General features: G+C 40.9%; 1 protein-coding gene across 3 annotated transcripts in view; it reads left to right on the top strand.

Moving 5' to 3' along the window:
• The window catches only part of ascc3 (activating signal cointegrator 1 complex subunit 3), a 328254-nt gene that overhangs the window by 90305 nt on the left and 217483 nt on the right, over positions 1 to 20466 (top strand). For all 3 annotated transcript variants that reach the window (XR_013547292.1, XM_078399847.1, XM_078399848.1), the window contains exons 12-13: positions 13905 to 14081; positions 16620 to 16691. Coding sequence is in view for 2 of the 3 variants with exons in the window: in XM_078399847.1 (XP_078255973.1) it covers positions 13905 to 14081; positions 16620 to 16691 (249 nt within the window). In the remaining variant the exon portion in view is untranslated. The remainder of the gene's footprint in view (positions 1 to 13904; positions 14082 to 16619; positions 16692 to 20466) is intronic.

Here is a 20466-nt window from a genome sequence, read left to right as displayed (position 1 = left end):
TTATCTGGTTTAGATCTATTTGTACACCTTTTATACTTGCCATGTGTGAAGGGAACTTGTGCAAAGTGTCTAGAAATCATGGCTGTGACCAATCCTAACTGAATTTCAAAAATTGACTGGGGCATTTTTAAGAGAAGTTTTCCACTGTCAAAATGTGCAAACTAAGCATTCTGTTCCGCATGGTTTTCATTCAATTGTACATTTTGGAATCAATAACAGTATGTAGAACATCAAAGTAGAACATTTTTGCTAAATTTGCAATAATAATAATAATAATAATGTATTTTATTTATATAGCGCTTTTCATATACTCAAAGACGCTTTACAGAGATTTAGAGAACATAGGGAAATTAATAAATAGATAAATAAGTAAATAAATAAACGAACAGAGAAAGGAGACAGAAGGTGAGGTGACCTTCAGTGGTTGAAGGCAGTACTGAACAGGTGAGACTTCAGCGATGTTTTGAATGTGGTGAGTGTGGAGGAGTCTCTAACGTTTTGGGGTAGTGAGTTCCATAGGGTGGGAGCAGCGATGGATAAGGCCCTGTCCCCCCAGGATCTGAGTTTGGTCCGGATGTGGGGGGATAGGAGATTGGCAGCAGCAGAGCGGAGGGTGCAGGTGGGAGTGTGCCTGTGGAGGAGGTCAGTCAGGTAGAATGGGGCCAGGTTTTGGAGGGCTTTGTAGGTTATGAGGAGGATTTTGTACTGGATTCTCTGGGGGATGGGGAGCCAGTGGAGTTTATAAAGGACGGGGGTGATATGGTCACGGATCGGGGTGTGGGTGAGTAGACGGGCAGCGGAGTTTTGAATGTATTGAAGTTTATTGATGGTTTTTGAGGGTGCGCCATAGAGGAGGCTGTTGCAGTAGTCCAGACGGGAGGTGATGAAGGCGTGGATGAGGGTTTCTGCAGCTGTGGAGGAGAGGGATGGACGGAGACGGGCAATGTTTTTGAGGTGGAAGAAGGCTGTCTTTGTGATGTGTTTGATGTGTTTGTCGAAGGAGAGGGCTTGATCAAAGATGATTCCAAGATTCCGGATGTGAGGTGAGGTGGATACTGGGAGACCATCAATGTTGAGGATGAAGTTTTGGGTGGATTTGGTGAGCGTTTTTGGACCAATGATGATGATTTCAGATTTGTTGCAATTGAGTTTGAGGAAATTTGATTGAAGCCAAGATTTTATTTCAGTGATGCAGTTTGTCAGTGTAGAGTGTGTGGTGGGGGAGATTGACTTGGTGGAGATGAGGAGCTGGATATCATCGGCGAAGCAGTGGAAGTTGAGACCATGACGGCGGATTAATTGACCAAGGGGGAACAGGTAGAGGATGAAGAGGAGGGGGCCAAGGACTGAGCCTTGGGGGACACCTTGGGGGAGGGGAGCGGTGGGGGATTTACAGTTGTTAATGGAGATGAACTGGTGTCTGTCAGAGAGGTAAGATTTGAACCAGGATAGGGCTGTGCCGTATCCATACAAACCATTTCTGAGGGTCACAAACGGGGAAACACATTTTACTTTATTTTAGCATATCTGTGTACTGATATTTCGTCACATTTTAAGACATAAATGTTATAGGTCTCACAGCCTCTTGTAGAATCTTCACTCCTCAATGCCCTGCACCACCTATCTCTAGTCCTGTGCAAGACCTTAGTTTAAAAAAAAACCAATTTCTCTAAGTATCAGTTTGTGATTTATGACAAGAGGTAACTAAGCCTTTTAATTTTATAGCTACAATGAAGTTGTATTATGTCTTCTGCAAATGCTAACAATACTCATGCCACTTTTGGGCAGCACAGTGGTGCAGCAGTAGAGTTGCTGCCTTACTGCACCAGTGACCCGGATTTGATTATGACTTCGGGTGCTGCCTGTTTGGAGGTTGCACGTTCTCCCTGTGACCGCGTGGGTTTTCTCTGGGTGCTCTGGTTTCCTCTCATATCTCATATGTGGGTTTTTTGGGGATAATTGACTTCTGTAAATTGTCCCTAGAGTCTAGGATAGAACTAGTGTGATTGTTGGTCGGTGCAGAATCGGTGGGCTGCAGCTCTAAACTAACCTGAACTACACTTTTACAAAGCACTACTTTTACAAAGAATTACTTTTAAGATCTGTTTTGAAATCAGTTCAGCTGCTGTCAATTCACAGATCCAGAACTCAGCCATCAGTTGCTTCTTCACACAGAGAGTGGTGAGTCTGTGGAATTCTCTGCCACAGAAGGTAGTTGAGGCCAGTTCATTGGCTATATTTAAGAGGGAGTTAGATGTGGCCCTTGTGGCTAAAGGGGTCAGGGGGTTTGGAGAGAAGGCAGGTACAGGTTACTGAGCTGGATGATCAGCCATGATCATATTGAATGGCGGTGCAGGCTCGAAGGGCCGAATGGCCTACTCCTGCACCTATTTTCTATGTTTCTATGCTTCATATGAATGATCCATATGTTCTGGGCTGAATGTACATTCACCAATCAAAAGATTGGATCAGTAATAAAAAAAAATTATAAAGGTGAGCTGATGATTATGTTAAAGAGAGAATGAGTTGCAAAGGTACAGATGCAACATTGATTGTAATACCCGTTGGTCTTTATGCACATCTGTAGATGTGTTAACTCAATGGTCATTGAGGCCTTGCGCTTCTGGCATTTTGATCACCAGACACGTTATCCATTCGTGCACGATTGTATTGTCATTTCAGTGAAATGTTTGGTCTTCAATTAGTGCACAAGGCATCACTTTGTCCGTCTTTCAAGTTGGTAATTGCTTCTTTGCAGAATATTGTGGTCACAGAGAGAGTGTGCAGACTCCTCACGCTACCTGGGTCACAGGAGGTATGATGCGGCAGTATCACCTCACAGTGCCTTGGGAAACAGATAGGGGCACTCTGAATGGGGCTCTATCTGTGGCCCACAGATCAGATGTTATAAACCAGTGATCTAGAATATTAAATTGACACAAAACAGCAGAGATTCTAGAATAGGACTGCAGAATACACCTTAGGCCGTTGTCAATATGGCTAACTTACTTGCCATTTATTCTGGAAGTCTAAGGTTTAAAAACACTTGAACTATTCCTAATGCTTTTAAAGAATATTTAGGCTCATGATATGACCTTTATCCATTCATTTGCTAAGCTCTAAAGAACAGATTAGTGGTGAATAACTGAATGACCTATTTCTAGACGTACTGATTGCATTTTACAGCCTTTTTGCTCTGTAGCTGAATACCAAATTTTTTGATCCATGAGTATTTTCCCATCATTGATCTTGAAATAATATGTTTTACTCTATTGCAAATTGTGATGGTATTTCTACATTATGATTGCAAAATGCTTTTAGCATTTAGCATTTTCATGAACTACTTAAAAACAAAATATTTCTGATTAGTATTTTATTAACATGGTGTGTAAAATCTTATCTAACTGAATAGTGCAGATAATTTAATTCTTCAGACCCCTTCACTTTTTCCACATTTTGTTACGTTACAGCCTTATTTTAAAATGGATTAAAATGATAAAATTCATTTTTTTATCATCAATCTGCACACAATACCCCATAATAAAAAAGCAAAAACAAGGTGTTTAGATATTTTTGCAAAGTAATTAAAAAGAAATAACTGAAATATCACATTTACATAAGTATTCAGACCCTTTACTCAGTACTTTGTTGAGGCACCTTTGGCAGCGATTACAGCTGCAAGTCTTCTTGGGAATGATGCTACAAGCTTGGCACACCTGTATTTGGGTAATTTCTCCCATTCTTCTCTGCAGATCCTCTCAAGCTCTCAGGTTGGATGGGGGGGGGGGGGGGGCGTCGATGCACAGCTATTTTCAGGTCCCTCCAGAGATGTTCGATCGGGTTCGTCCGGGTTCTGGCTGGGCCACTCACGGACATTCACAGACTAGTCACGAAGCCACTCCTGCGTTGTCTTGGCTGTGTGCTTAGGGCCGTTGTCCTGTTGGAAGGTGAACCTCTGCCCCAGTCTGAGGTCCAGAACGCTCTGGAGCAGGTTTTCATCAAGGATCTCTCTGTACTTTTCTCCATTCATCTTTCCCTCAATCCTGACTAGTCTTCCAGTTCCTGCCACTGAAAAACATCCCCACAGCATGATTCTGCCACCACCATGCTTCACCATAGGTATGGTATTGGCCAGGTGATGAGCGGTGCTTGGTTTCCTTGGCATTCAGGCCAAAGAGTTCAATCTTGGTTTCATCGGACCAGAGAATCTTGTTTCTCATGGTCTGAGTCCTTTAGGTGTCTTTTGGTAAACTCCAAGCGGGCTGTCATGTGCTTTTTACTAAGGAGTGGCTTCTGTCTGGCCACTCTACCACTAAGGCCTGATTGGTGGAGTGCTGCAGATATAGCTGTCCTTCTGAAAGGTTTTCCCATCTTCACAGAGGAACTCTGGAGCTCTGTCAGAGTGACCATCGGGTTCTTGGTCACCTCCCTGACCAAGGTCCTTCTCCCCCGATTGCTCAGTTTAGCCGGGCAGCCAACTCTATGAAGAATCCTGGTGGTTCCAAAGTTCTTTCATTTAAGAATGACGGAGACTACTGTGCTCTTCGGGCCCTGCAATGCTGCAGAAATTATTTTATACCCTTCCCTGGATCTGAGTCTCGACACTATCCTGTCTCGGAGGTCTATGGACAATTCCTTCGTCTTCATGGCTTGGTTTTTGCTCTGACATGCACTGTCAACTGTGGGACCTTATATAGATAGGTGTGTGGCTTTCTAAATCATGCCCAATCAATTTAATTTACCACTGGTGGACTTCAATCAAGTTGTAGAAACAGCTCAAGGATAATCAAGGGAAACAGGATGAACCAAAGCTCAATTTTGAGTGTCAAAGCAAAGGGTAATTTATTGTTAATTGCTTTGCAAAAATTTCTAAACACCTTTTTTTCGCTTCTTCATTCTGGGGTATTGTGTGTAGATTGATGATTTAAAAAAAAAGAATTTAATCAATTTTAAAATAAGGCTGTAAGGTAACAAAATGTGGAAAAAGTGAAGGGGTCTGAATACTTTCTAAATGCACTGTACATCGAACCTGACATTAAAGTTCTGAGTCAGTTGAAATTTGACCATAGGTATCTATTTCAAAGAGATTATTTGACAGTGGTATCCAACATTTTCATCATTCTGTTGTATACCATGCAGTTTTGCATTTAAATTAATGAATATAATCAAATGCTTTTAATTATTTCCAACATCTCCTTATGATCAAAACAGCCTTTTAGTGTTCAGCATCACCCTGCCGTACAAATCACATTTCCCCTCATTGTGAGCAATGATTGGGCACCATATTCGAGGAAGGATGTGCTGGCTTTGGAGAGGGTCCAGAGGAGGTTTACAAGAATGAGGGGGGCACCCAGGAATGAGTAGGTTAACCTATGATGAGCGTTTGACAGCACTGGGCCTGTACTCACTGGAGTTTAGAAGAATGAAGGGGGCACCTCATTGAAACATACAGGATAGTGAAAGGCTTGGATAGAGTGGATGTGGAGAGGATGTTTCCACTAGTGGGAGAGTCTAGGACTAGAGGTCATAGAATTAAAGGATGTTCTTTTAGGAAGGCGATGAGAATAAATTTCTTTAGTGAGAGGGTGGTGAATTATTTGCCACATTAGGCTGTAGAGGTCAAGTCAGTGGATATTTTTAAGGCAGAGATAGATGGATTTTTGATTAGGATAGGTGTCAGAGGTTATGGGGAGAAGGCAGGAGAATGGGTTAGGAGGGAGAGACAAATCAGCCACGATTATAGATATGTGAAGAGAAAAAGATTAGTTAAGACAAATGTAGGTCCCTTGCAGTCGGAAACAGGTGAATTGATCATAGGGAACAAGGAGATGGCAGACCAATTGAACAAATACTTTGGTTCTGTCTTCACTAAGGAAGACATAAACAGTCTGCCGGAAATAGCGGGGGACCGGGGGTCTAATGAGATGGAGGAACTGAGGGAAATCCAGGTTAGTCGGGAAGTGGTGTTAGGTAAATTAAATGGATTAAAGGCAGATAAATCCCCAGGGCCAGATAGGCTGCATCCCAGAGTGCTTAAGGAAGTAGCCTCAGAAATAGTGGATGCATTAGTGATAATTTTTCAAAACTCTTTAGATTCTGGAGTACTTCCTGAGGACTGGAGGGTAGCTAATGTAACCCCACTTTTTAAAAAGGGAGGGAGAGAGAAAACGGGGAATTATAGACCAGTTAGCCTAACATCGGTAGTGGGGAAAATGCTAGAGTCAGTTATTAAAGATGTGATAGCATCACATTTGGAAAGTGGTGAAATCATCGGACAAAGTCAGCATGGATTTACAAAAGGCAAATCATGTCTGACGAATCTTATAGAATTTTTCGAGGTTGTAACTAGTAGAGTGGATAAGGGAGAACCAGTCGAACTGGTCTATAATTCCCCGTTTGTATCTGGACTTTCAGAAGGCATTCGACAAGGTCCCACATAGGAGTTTGGTGTACAAACTTAAAGCACACGGTATTGAGGGTTCAGTGTTGAGGTGGATAGAAAATTGGTTGGCGGACAGGAAGCCAAGAGTAGGAATAAACGGGTCCTTTTCGGAATGGCAGGCAGTGACTAGTGGGGTACCGCAAGGCTCAGTGCTGGGACCCCAGTTATTTACAGTGTATATTAATGATTTGGACAAGGGAATTGAATGCAACATCTCTAAGTTTGCGGATGACACGAAGCTGGGTGGCAGTGTTAGCTGCGAGGAGGATGCTAGGAGGCTGCAGAGTGACTTGGATAGATTAGGCGAGTGGGCAAATGCATGGCAGATGCAATATAATGTGGATAAATGTGACGTTATCCACTTTGACGGCAAGAACAGGAAAACAGAGTATTACCTGAATGGTGACCGATTAGGAGAAGGGGAGATGCAACGTGACCTGGGTGTCATGGTGCACCAGTCATTGAAAGCAAGCGTTCAGGTGCAGCAGGCAGTGAAGAAAGCAAATGGTATGTTGGCATTCATAGCAAGAGGATTTGAGTTTAGGAGCAGGGAGGTTCTACTGCAGTTGTACAGGGCATTGGTGAGACCGCACCTGGAGTATTGTGTGCAGTTTTGGTCTTCTAATCTGAGGAAAAACGTTCTTGCCTTAGAGGGAGTACAGAGAAGGTTCACCAGATTGATCCCTGGGATGGCGGGACTTTCATATGAAGAAAGACTGGATAGACTAGGCTTGTACTCGCTGGAATTTAGAAGACTGAGGGGGGATCTTATAGAAACATATAAAATTCTTAAAGGGTTGGAGAGGCTAGATGCGGGAAGATTGTTCCCAATGTTGGGGGAGTCCAGAACCAGGGGTCACAGCTTAAGGATAAGGGGGAAGTCTTTTAGGACCGAGATGAGAAAACATTTCTTCACACAGAGAGTGGTGAATCTGTGGAATTCTCTGCCACAGAAGGTAGTTGAGGCCAGTTCATTGGCTATATTTAAGAGGGAGTTAGATGTGGCCCTTGTGGCTAAAGGGATCAGGGGGTATGGAGAGAAGGCAGGTACAGGTTACTGAGCTGGATGATCAGCCATGATCATATTGAATGGCGGTGCAGGCTCGAAGGGCCGAATGGCCTACTCCTGCACCTATTTTCTATTTTTCTATGATTGAATGGGGGAGTAGACTTGATGGGCCGAATGGCCTAATTCTACTATCACTTATGACTTTATGACCCTCGATTTCACCTTGAACTTGCCTTTTTCCCTCCATGTGTCCGAATTCAAGGAAGGATCCTTCTTTCCTGTGTCATTCAGTTTGATGCCGGAGTTCTTTAACCTTCCCTTGTTAATTCATTCTTGATGTCTTTCTTCAGTTCCATACTGTGTTCTTTTGTAAGGACACTGCTCTTTGATTTCCCTTCCCCACCACTTCCAATCTGCACCCCCATCAAGGCAACGGAGCCATCAGGAGGTGGCGACCATATTCCAGATTAATTATCCAGAACCAGGGGCCACAGTTTAAGAATAAGGGGTAGGCCAATTAGAACGGAGATGAGGAAAAACTTTTTCATTCAGAGAGTTGTAAATCTGTGGAATTCTCTGCCCCAGAAGGCAGTGGAGGCCAATTCTCTGGATGCATTCAAGTGAGAGCTAGATAGAGCTCTTAAAGATAGCGGAGTCAGGAGGTATGGGGAGAAGGCAGGAACGGGGTACTGATTGTGAATGATCAGCCATGATCACATTGAATGGCAGTGCTGGCTGGAAGGGCCGAATGGCCTACTATTGTCTATAATCTACAATTTGAGAGGGAGAAGGGAAAATCGGAAGTGTCACTATTACAGTTGAGCAAAGGGGACTATGGAGGCATGAGGGCGGAGCTGTCCAAAGTTGACTGGGAAGAGACCCTAGCAGGGATGACAGTGGTACAACAATGGCAGGTATTTCTGGGAATAGTACAGAAGGTGCAGGATCAGTTAATTTCAAATAGGAAGAAAGATTCTAAGGGGAGTGAGAGGCGACCGTGGCTGACAAGGGAAGTCAAGGACAGCATAAAAATAAAAGAGAAGAGGGATAACATAGCAAAGATGAGTGGGAAGCCAGAGGATTTGGAAACTTTTAAAGGTACCGGAAGATAACTAAAAAGGCAATATGGGGAGAAAAGATGAGGTACGAAGGTAAGCTAGCCAAGAATATAAAGGAGGATAGTAATAGCTTCTTTAGGTATGTGAAGAGGAAAAACATAGTTAAGACAAATGTGGGTCCCTTGAAGGCAGAAACAGGTGAATTTATTATGGGGAACAAGGAAATGGCAGACGAGTTGAACAGGTACTTTGGATCTGTCTTCACTAAGGAAGACATAAACAATCTCCCAGATGTACTCGTGGCCAGAAGACCTAGGATGACGGAGGAACTGAAGGAAATTCACATTAGGCAGGAAATGGTGTTGGGTACACTGGTGGGACTGAAGGCTGATAAATCCCCAGGGCCTGATGGTCTGCATCCCAGGGTACTTAAGGATGTGGCTCTAGAAATCGTGGGTGCATTTGTGATCATTTTCCAATGTTCTTTAGATTCAGGATCAGTTCATGTGGATTGGGGGGTAGCTAATGTTAACCCACTTTTTAAGAAAGGAGGGAGAGAAAAAACGGGAAATTATAGACCAATTAGTCTGACATCAGTGGTGGGGAAGATGCTGGTGTCAATTATAAAAGATGAAATAGCGGCACATTTGGATAGCAGTAACCCGATCGGTCCGAGTCAGCATGGAGTTACGAAGGGGAAATCTTGCTTGACTAAACTTCTTCAATTTTTTAAGGATGTAACTAGGAGAATGGACAAGGGAGAGCCAGTGGATTTAGTGTACGTGGACTTTCAGAAAGTCTTTGATAAGGTCCCACATAGGAGATTAGTGGGCCAAATTAGAGCACTTGGTATTGGGGGTAGGGTACTGACATGAATAGAAAATTGGTTGGCAGACAGGAAACAAAGAGTAGGGATTAACAGGTCCCTTTCAGAATGGCTGGCAGTGACTAGTGGGGTGCCGCAAGACTCAGTGCTGGGACCGCAGTTATTTACAATATACATTAATGATTTTGATGAAGGAATTATAAATAACAAGAACAGGAAGGCAGATTATTATCTGAATGGTGTCTAGTTAGGAAAACGGAAAGTACAACAAGGTCTGGGTGTCCTTCTTCATCAGTCACTGAAAGCAAGCATGCAAGTACAGCAGGCAGTGAAGAAAGCTCGTGGCATGTTGGCCTTCATAACAAGAGGAGCTGAGCATAGGAGCAAAGAGGTCCTGCAGTTGTACAGGGCCCTAGTGAGACAACACCTGGAGTATTGTGTGCAGTTTTGGTCTCCAAATTTGAGGAAGGACATCCTTGCTATTGAGGGAGGGCAGTGTAGGTTCACGAGGTTAATTCCCGGGATGGCGGGACTGTCATATGTTGAAAGAATCGAGGGACTGGGCTTGTATACTCTGGAATTTAGAAGGATGAGAGGGGATCTTATTGAAACATACAAGATTATTAAGGGATTGGACACGCTAGAGGCAGGATACATGTTCCCGATGTTGGGGGAGTCCAGAACCAGGGGCCACAGTTTAAGAATAAAGGGTAGGCCATTTAAAACGGAGATGAGGAAGAACTTTTTCACACAGAGAGTTGTGAAGCTGTGGCATTCTCTGCCTCAGAAGGCAGTGGAGGCCAATTATCTGGATGGTTTCAAGAGAGAGTTAGATAGAGCTCTTAAAGATAGTGGAGTCAAGGGATATGGGGAGAAGGCAGGAACGGGGTTCTGATTGTGGACGATCAGCCATGATCACGGTGAATGGCGGTGCTGGCACGAAGGGCTGAATGGCCTCCTCTTGCACCTAATGTCTATTGTCCACCTTCTCCCTTTTTGTGTTGCTAGTATTTTCAACCTCCTGCCATTGCATGGAGGACTAAGAATTCTGGTTCTGTTTGGTGCAGTGGATGAGAACTGGAAGGAATATTGAGAGGTGCAGGTTGGGTTAAGTAATAAAAGGTTGCTGGAATTTCCCTGTAGTAGTTCTCCCATGTATTCCCAGCAAAATATGGACTTAAATTAAGGATTTGGAAATTTATTTTGGCCGTTGATTGTCACAAAAATGCCATCTTGTCATTCACTGTGATTTTCATTATTGCTGTTGTTACATATTTACCTGTCCATGAACCAGGTCACAAAGCCCAGTCTAATGCGCACATTTTTATTCAGAGATCTAAATTATCCATTACTTTATACATTTGCACATTGTTTCTTGAGTAGGCATGGAGATTCTGCTTGTCTCGCTATGTGCTGCCCATCTCTAATTGGTCTCTACGATTAAGCTTAACTGCTTTCTTGAACAGTTTCCACACAAACTCAGTAAATGAGCCCACATATTAACAAAGTAAATAAGAGAATAAGCATGAACAATGAAAGAAAATATTAAAGTCTCTCAGCACGGTGAGTAATTAGTAACAAATAGTTACTCAGGTGGTGAATTGCTGGAATTTTATTTTAAAATTGCATATTGATTCGATGGACTATTGCCAGTCTTTTACTCTTCAGTGGGGAAAAGACCTTTGCACCTTCAAAATGAAAATAATTTGATTTTTTTCCAATGTGGCGTGGAAATTATAGTAATTGTCGTTGAAAAGGGCCAGGTGGAATTATTTAGCACCAGTTCCAGTTTTTAGATAAAGTGTGAATAATATTGGCCAGATTTACTTGAAGTCCTGGAAGAATGGGCTAAGATTTTAAATTGCTTTCCTGTATGTACAGTTATAGTCATTCAGGGTGGAAACAGGCCCTTCGGCCCAACTTGCCCATGCCAACCAACATGCCCCATCTACACTAGTCCCACCTGCCTGTGTTTGGCCCATATCACTCTAAACCTATCCTATCTATGTTCATATGTTTTTTAAACTAGATGTACTAGATGTTTATGTTTTTTTTAAACACTCTTGATTACATTCATGGTGTTTGTGCTTTAAATGTATAGACTAAAAATCTTAAAACAGTTAAATTTTCAATGACTATTACTGAGTTATAAATCTTTCAGAAATATAAACATTTTACAACTAATTTGTTTCGTGTTGTGCATTTTAGAAATTAAGTGTAAACACAGTATTTTACTTAACTAAGTATTTTACTAAGGAAGTGTCAGATTAAATCCCGAGTACTTTTCCCAGCCACTGTAGTGAAAATTTCTGCAAGTGAAAAATTTCCATCTGCAGTTTCTTTTTATCTTTTCAACTGTCAGTGATTATTAGGGAAGAATAAGATGAATTTCCATGGAAGGATTTTTATACTAATGTAGAAGGGCTAATGTTGAATTCATTTTTTTTAAAGTCAAGAGTGTATGTATTGGAACAGAACAATGAAATCTTTACTTGCTGCAGGTTTACAGGCGAATTAAATGCAATAGCACAATAAGCACATAAATATACCACAAGTAATACAATAAATTAATACTTAATAATACTAGATAGCCAGACCATAATAGTGCACAACCAGAATACATAGTGCAACTAAAACCAAAGTCCAATGTCATTTTCTAAATCTTATTTATCCTTGGAATATTACTGCTGAGGTGACCCGTTGTCTTGTCAAATACATTTCATTGTACCGTTGACCCTGTGATATGACAAATAGAATTTATTATTATTATTATTATTATTACCACTCCACGCCATGATGTAACCAGTCAGTATGCTCTCTGCCATGCATGTGAAGACGTTCAATAGAGTCTTCAGTGAGTTACAAAATCTCCTCAATCTTCTCGGGAATTGATGAGCTTCCTTTGTGATTGCATTAATGTGCTGGGCTCAGGACAGATCTTCAGTGATGTGCATAATGAAACTGTTGACTGCTCCATCGACGTCCTGTTGACGTAGAAAGGTTGGATCTCAGGCTTTTCCTTGTTTAAGTCAACAATCAGATTCTTGATCTTGTTAACATTGACAGCAAGTTTATGTTTCTGGCACCGTTTAATGTGATTGTTAATCTCTGTCCTATTTCTTTAACTCTTCATATCATATCATATATCATATATATACAGCGCGGAAACAGGCCTTTTCGGCCCACCAAGTCCGCGCCGCCCAGCGATCCCCGCACACTAACACTATTAACACTATCCTACACACTAGGGACAATTTTTACATACCTGTACGTCTTTGGAGTGTGGGAGGAAACCGAAGATCTCGGAGAAAACCCACGCAGGTCACGGGGAGAACGTACAAACTCCTTACAGTACAGCACCCGTAGTCAGGATCGAACCTGAGTCATTACCTGTTATTCATTCAACAACAGTGGTACTATCGACATATTTAAACATGGTGTCGAAGCCGCCTCTGGCTACATAGTCATGGGTGTCGGGAGAGTAGTACAGGGGAATGAGCACACATCTTTGAGCTGCTCTTGTCCTTATGGTCATCAAGGAGGAAGTGTTGTGGCCAATTCAAACTAATTGAAGTCTGCTGATGAGAAAGTCGAGGATCCAATTGCAGAGGGAAGAGCACAGATCCAGTTCTTTAGAACTTTATAGATTTACATCTGCTATTCCCTTTGAATCAATCTCTGGGGTACTCATAACATCCCTCCAGCCTGAAAAGGTTCCCTTTTATTCCCACTGTTTCCTATGTAATAGCCGGTTTTCAATTCATGCTAACGTACTTCTCTTACCTTTAAATTTGGTCTGTGGTCCTTGGAGAGTAGAAGAATGAGGGATGCATAGAAATCTCTAAGAAGGAAGCGAATCTCAAAGTCTGTGCACCTGGGTGCATATTTTACACACAGGAACTTTTAAGTGATTTTTAGCACATAATGAAATATTGATATATTTTCTACGTGTCCTATTTTCAGACAATAACTGATGTGAAATAGATTATCTTGTAAAATAAGGGCAGATAATGTCTGTAAGCCTGATTTATAAATATAACACACTGATTAAATATACATGTAATGCAATAGAGGCTTTTTGGATGAAACTTCTCTGAAAATGAAATCAAGATTTTAAAATAACTAGGCAACAAAATAATAGAAATTCTTAACCTGAACAGAGTGGTACAGGTTACTCACTGTGGGGTACTAGATAGTTCTGTGCAATTCATGTCTCCGTTTACCAACGTGTTTCTTAAAGTTGTTTTATTTCATTTAAAGATGGTTCCTACTAACCTGTAGATTTTGTTTTGATTGCAGATCCATAATATATGTTGTAATAATATTAAAACCATCTTCACCTTGCATCATTTTTTACATAATGTATAAAAGTGATTGTGACCTATATTAATTTTCTAGAGAGCATGCAGCTATTTATGTGAGGATTAATGCACCTGTTGCTAATTTTGGGAGATACAGTTACATTTAAAGTGCACCAAAAGTTATTCTGAACACACCTGTTACCTCAGAAATAGGCATCAGCTGGAAATGTTAAAAAAATTAATTATTTTTCTGTTTTCCTCTTTCAAGGTTGAATCAACGCAGAGTATGATCAGAATTCTTGGTTTGTCAGCTACTCTTCCCAATTATCTTGATGTGGCCAATTTTCTTCATGTGAATCCATTCATTGGACTTTTCTTCTTTGATGGGCGGTTTCGACCAGTACCTCTAAGCCAGACGTTCATTGGAGTAAAAGCATCAAATAAGGTAAGGGCCACGTTTCCTGTAAAAATAAAATGAGGTTAAAGTTGTTTCAGAATTTGGAAGCAATTTTATGAGACTATCCTGAATGAAAGGGTTTGGGGAGAACAGAGTTAGAACAGATATTTATTTTTGCTGCTTTTGTGTAGAAAATAACTTTTAACGTATATTGGGGAGGGAGTGGTTTGGGTGGGAAAGGGATGAGTGAACCAAGACGTTGTGGAGTGAGTGGGCTCTGCGGAAGGCAGAAAGGGGTGCAAAGATGTGACTGGTGGTGATCCCACTTCATCTTCTTTTCTGAGGAAGGACGATTGTGGCACAGAGTTTTTGGAATTAAATAGAAAAATGTGTAATGAGAAGGAACGCTTCAGCACAATGTTAGTAATTAATTTGTAAGCGCTAAACCCCAGACACAAAAAAATAGCTTTGGTGATATTTGTTGAATGACTGACCAACAATGAGCCACAAGTCCCAGAAGCCTGTAGAGGCACTGTCACTGGTGCGAGCCACCTGCTTCTTGGACAATCCCTTGCAATCAAGGATAACTTGCACTAACTCTAGTTTTGTGGATTCCAAAGTGGGCTAAGAGATTTGTGTTGGAACATCAGGCTTTTTCAGAAATGGGGCAGTCGGCGGGTAGTGGATGGGTAGTTTAAACGGTGATCTGCTCCTTCCATTGCTCACACAGGGGCTCGATATGCCCCAGGTGCCTCAAGGATCTCAATACCATCATGTTGAGCAGTCATGCGCCAGAGATTCCCAGGAACCACAGAAGTTGGTTCACATTCCGTCCGGTGACTTTGGAGAATTTTGCAGAGTTTGTTTTTTAAAATCCTTTTCCACTGCCCAGCAATGTCTACTGTAGGTTGACCAGGTCTCAGAAATGTTTGGAACATAAAGATTACAGTTACCCTCTAGATATCCCTTTTTCTCAATTAAAAAAACATATCTTCCTTATTTATTTTATCAAAAACTGTACATTTTTTGACAAATTAAATCTTAACATTTTTTTCATGTTAAACATAACCTTCTTGTTACCCTATGCTCTATGCTAAGAGTTTAGAGTAGACTAAACTTCTGGAACCATTTGACTTAGAAGTGTGCTTTTTTGGCTGATTTCTCACCACTTTTGCTGCCTTGTATTGTGTATGTGCAACCTTAGGTTTTACTCTCCCTATATACTCTTTAAAATTATATCAATTCATTTATATTACTTTTTACTGGTTAGCACGGGACAAAACCTTTTTGCTGCATCTCAGTACATGTGACAATAAACTAAACTAAACTTTTTATTCTTTCTTCTAAAATATATCTCTTGAAATTTTGGATCAAAATCTGTAACAATGAAATTGTTTTACATTTCATGTAAAAGAATAGACAAATACTTTATCAATCTTTATTATGTAATTCAGACAGTTTCAGTTGGACTGCTGCCTCTGGATACAGGGTAATTTGGCAAAAATTGCTCCATTAAAATTAACACGGGTGTCTCAATTGACAAGTGAAATGCAATTTCAATTCTAGTTGCAGTTGATCAACCCTCAGTTAACCATGGAGATAGAAAAATGTCAGTTCCCTTGCAATATATCCAGATGTAAAATGAATGAGCTAAGATGCCTGGCTTATGTTAAGTTAAAATGATGTTATCCAAATTACTAAACTTTAACCTGATTATGTATCTCAGTCACTTCATTATCATCCATTTTGTGGCATTGAAAGCTCTTGGGCTTAATTTCTCCTGCTTCATTTAAGCACAAACGTGTCCTGTTTGCATATGTCGGGACCAAACACAAAAATTGGATTGAGCCCATTCCATTGTCTTTGTTCTCATTCCCCTTCATCCCAGTGGATGTAGTGTATCTGGACTTTCAGAAAGTCTTTGATAAGGCCCCACACAGGAGATTAATGGGCAAAATTAGACCACATGGTATCGGGGATAGGGTATTGATATGGATAGAGATTTGGTTGGCAGACAGGAAACAGAGTAGGAATAAACGGGTCCCTGTCAGAATGGCAGGCAGTGGTGTGTGGAGTGACGCAAGACTCGGTGCTGGGCCGCAACTATTTACAATATATATGAATGATTTAGATGATGAAATTAAAAGTAACACTAGCAAATTTGCAGATGACAGAAAGCTGGGTAGCAGTGTGAACTGTGAAGAGGATGCTAGGAAGTTGCAGGGTGACTTGGACAGTTTGAGTGAGTAGGCAGATGCAGCAGAGCTTTTAATTGCCTTAAACTATTACCCTTGTTCAATAGCATAGAGTGTAAATGAAAAAAATGTTTTTGCACAAGACAGTATATTTTCAATATTTAAAAAAAGAATGTGCACACTTATCTAATATGCTCTTGGTTTGCAAAAATGCTTGACTGTTACACTCTCTCCTTCTTACCAAATCCATAATGTGCTATCTCTGGCTGGTGGATGTCATCCTGGTGACTGTGACAAGGATTATTCATTTGTCAGTGTTTTCCTCACTTTGGAAACACAGGAAACTTAAAACACTTATTAAAATCACATAATTAATTTTCTTGATTTATAGATGCAACAGCTACACGATATGGAAGAAATTTGTTATGAAAAGGTTCTGGCAAAACTGAAGGAAGGACATCAGGTAATGATTTTTCTTGTAACTTTTGGAGTTTGCATATTTGTGACAAAAATTGGAATATTTAGATGTAGATTAAAGGGCCTGTCCCACTTTAGGCGATTTTAAGGCGACTGCTGGCGACTAGGCTGTTGCCGACAGTTTGCCGGGTGTCGCGGGCATGATCGTGAGGAGTCTTCCAAGAATCATAGTGGATCTCAGCGCATCGCTGAGAAATCGTCCGGAGTGAAATTTCTCGGCGACAGCTGGCTTGTCGCCAGGTATCGTTGCTTATTGCGGGCGCTGTCGCCTGCTGTCCCCAGGTTTGCTAGGTTCTCTTAGATGCATTTAGAAGCATATTATATTAAAATAAGTAAAGTCATTTCAAAATACTATAAAATGATTGTGTTTAACCAATTTATTTACCGTCAGAATATTTGACAGGTAGATTGGAGGCGACAGTTTGACAGTCAGGTAAGCGTGGGAATTTTGCGGTGTTTATGGCCATCAGCCATTACATTTAAAGTGGGCTCCCAACTCAGATATGCAACCCAGAAACCAGATATGCATCTCCTGTACATTTTCAAAGAATGCCCACACACTTTTCACAAAAATCCACTTAACCACTTTTTAAATTTTTTTTTTTAATACAGCTATTAGTAAACGGGAAGTAAATCCAGTTTATGCCTTGTTACAGTGATGCTTGGTTTTTAAGTAACCCATACAAGATGTTATAGTTCAAAACTCTCAAATACTTACCGACTTGTCAGTGATTTCAGCGAAGATTAGGACTTCGGAGAAGCATTGACAGCGTGGGAATTTTGCGATGTTTCCGAAGACGGTGTAATGTCGACCTGACTCAGCATTGTCGTGGTCATTGTCGTCGGGTAAAAGAAAAGTTCGGCGATCTGCTACGACTTTGACAGTCGCCGACAGTCGCCTTAAAATCGCCTAAAGTGGGACAGGCCCTTAAATTATGTTTTGATATTATAACAATTTTTATATCTTGTTCAAGCAGAGAACAGAATTAATCTGTATGAACATAAAATGGACTTCTTTTTACATCTAAAATTTCATTACCATTTAGAACATGGTTAATATAATTTCTAATAAATTATAGTTGCAGAAAGTTAAAAGATAAATCATATATCCCCATCAAGAGAGAAGTTAAAACTTAAATTCTCCCAATTGATCTATATATAATTTGTATACAATATGCAGATAAAGAACAGAATTTACAATAAGGTTGTTTGGAGTTACCATCTGCTTCAAGTGTTTTAATTTTTGCTGAGTAGATCATTCCCACTCATGCTGTGGATATCTGCTTTATGCTCTGAGATTTATTTCTAGTGGGAACTCTCATTACAATCCAGAAATAATGTAAAGAACGATGTAGAAACAAATATTGCCATAGATTCCCCTGTGCATGAATAAAGTTTACTTTTGTAAGCACTTCAATTGCCTTACAGTGTGAAAAACATATGTCAGGAAATAATGTGCTGATTCACCATGTTATAAATGAATAATAATTTATCATCAGGGATTGTTCCTCCTCTTTGGCATTCATCATCATAAAGTAGTACACTGTGGAAACAGGCCCTTCGGCCAAACTTGCCCACACCGGCCAGCATGTCCTAGCTACACTAGTCCCACCTGCCTGCATTTAGCCCATATCCCTCTAAACCTGTCCTATCCATGTTCCTGTCGAATTGTTTCTTAAATATTGCAGCAGTTCCTGCCTCAACTACCTCCTCTGGCAGCTCGTTCCATACATCCACCACCCTTTGTGTGAAAATTTTACCCCTCAGATTCCTATTAAACCTTTTCCGCTTCACCTTAAACTTATGTCTTCTGGTACTCAATTCACCTACTCAGGGCAAGAGACTCTCTCCATCTACCCGATCTATTCCTCTCATGATATTATATCTCTCTCACCCCTCTCTCCTACGCTCCAAGGAATAGAATCCCAGCCTACTCAACCTCTCCCTATAGGTCAGACCCTCGAGTTCTGGCAACAACCTCATAAATCTTCTCTGTGCCCTTTCCAGCTTGACAACATCTTTCCTATAACATGGTGCCCAGAACTGAACACAATAATCTAAATGCAACCTCACCGACATCTTATATAACCGCAACATGACCTCCCAACTTCTATACTCAATACTCTGACCGATGAAGGATCTTGGCAACAGATTCCACTTTTGAATAGTTTTTTTGTACTTTTGCAGTGAAAAATGCTATGCATTTAAAAGATTTACTTTGGTGGAGAGATTGTTTTTTTACCCCGGAGCATAGGAGACTGAGCGATGACCTGATATAGGTATTTACAATCATGAGGAGCATAGATAAGGTGAGTGGTCACAGTCTTATTGCCAGGGTAGGGGAGTCTAAAACTGGAGGACAGAGATTTAGGGTGAGATTGGAAAGACGTAAGCAGACTGGAGGGGCAATTTTTTCTCACAGAGGATGGTGGGTATGAAGAATGAACTGCCAGAGGGTGGTTGAGGCTGGTATAATTACAGTGTTTAAAAGACATCTGGATAGGTACATGGTGAAGAGGGGGTGGGGGGGAATATGGGCTAAATGCAGGTAAATTGTGTCAACTCAGGAGGATAGTTTGTTCAGTAACGAAGAGTTGGGCCAAAAACCTATTTTCTGTGCTTATACCTCAATGACTCAATGTACTGTTGGTATGGAGTTTCTTAAAAACTCACTCTGAAAACCTACTCATTTATCCCAAATGGAGTTGTGTGAAGGATAGGAAGTTCATACAAATTTGAGAAAGGAACTCAAAGAAAATTGAGTGAACTTTACAGTTTTGCTCCAGATAATTATTTTATGCCTGGTACATGATTTGGACACGAGGATCCAATTTATACTCTCCTCTTTAATATCTTGTAGTATATTTTTATTCCTGACTTTTAGAAAGGTTTCCATATGTTTAAAAATGATAATTCTACATGAAGCATGAAGTTCATTAGCACTGCATGCATGGAATTAGTGCAATGTTTCAAGTTGAAATTTTTCTAAATCTGCCCAATTCTCCATCTGTTTTTGTTCCTTTGAAGCGTTCCTGAAAGTTAATGTTGTCAGCAACTCCGACTCTATGAAACTAATAAACTGACAACTTCCCTTGACTTGATAGCCTACATCTTGGGGTCTTGCAAGAAATGTCTGTCGGTAATGCATTGCTTGATCATTGTCTTTCAGTTCCCTATAAAATGTCCCAATGGATTTTGTAAAATCGCATTTGTTCTATTCAAGACATGAGGACGATTGGACCAGAATTTTAAAATAAAACTGCCGCTTTACCAGGATTTACAGACCACTTAGCCTATTGACTACATCAAATGACACAAAGTACAGAAGTAACTCAGGGGCTTATAGTCATAGAGTCACACTGCACGGAAAAAGGCACTCCGATCCAACTTGTCCTTGCTGACCAAGATGCCCCATCGACACAAATCCCACCTGCTTGCATTAGGCCCACATCCTTCTAAACCTTTCCTATCCATGTACTTGTTCAAAACATCTTTTAAAAGTTGTTATAGTGTCTGCTAAATGACCTCCTCTGGCAGCTCTTTCCATATACCCACCAACCTCGTGAAAAAGTTCACCGTCAGGTTCCTGTTAAATCTTTCTCCACTCACCTTAAATTGATGTCCTCCGGTTCTTGATTCCCCGTTGATTCTATCTATCCCCCTTGTGATTTTACACACTTCTAATATCACCCCTGATTCTCCTTTGGTCCTCGGAATAAAGCCCTCCCCTGCCCAACTTCTTACTTTAGCTCAGGTCCTTG

This window comes from Rhinoraja longicauda, chromosome 5 (genome assembly GCF_053455715.1).
Source record: "Rhinoraja longicauda isolate Sanriku21f chromosome 5, sRhiLon1.1, whole genome shotgun sequence".
Lineage (NCBI taxonomy): Eukaryota > Metazoa > Chordata > Chondrichthyes > Rajiformes > Arhynchobatidae > Rhinoraja > Rhinoraja longicauda.
Note: the sequence above shows the minus strand (reverse complement) of the source record. Positions and strands in the feature narration are given on the sequence as shown.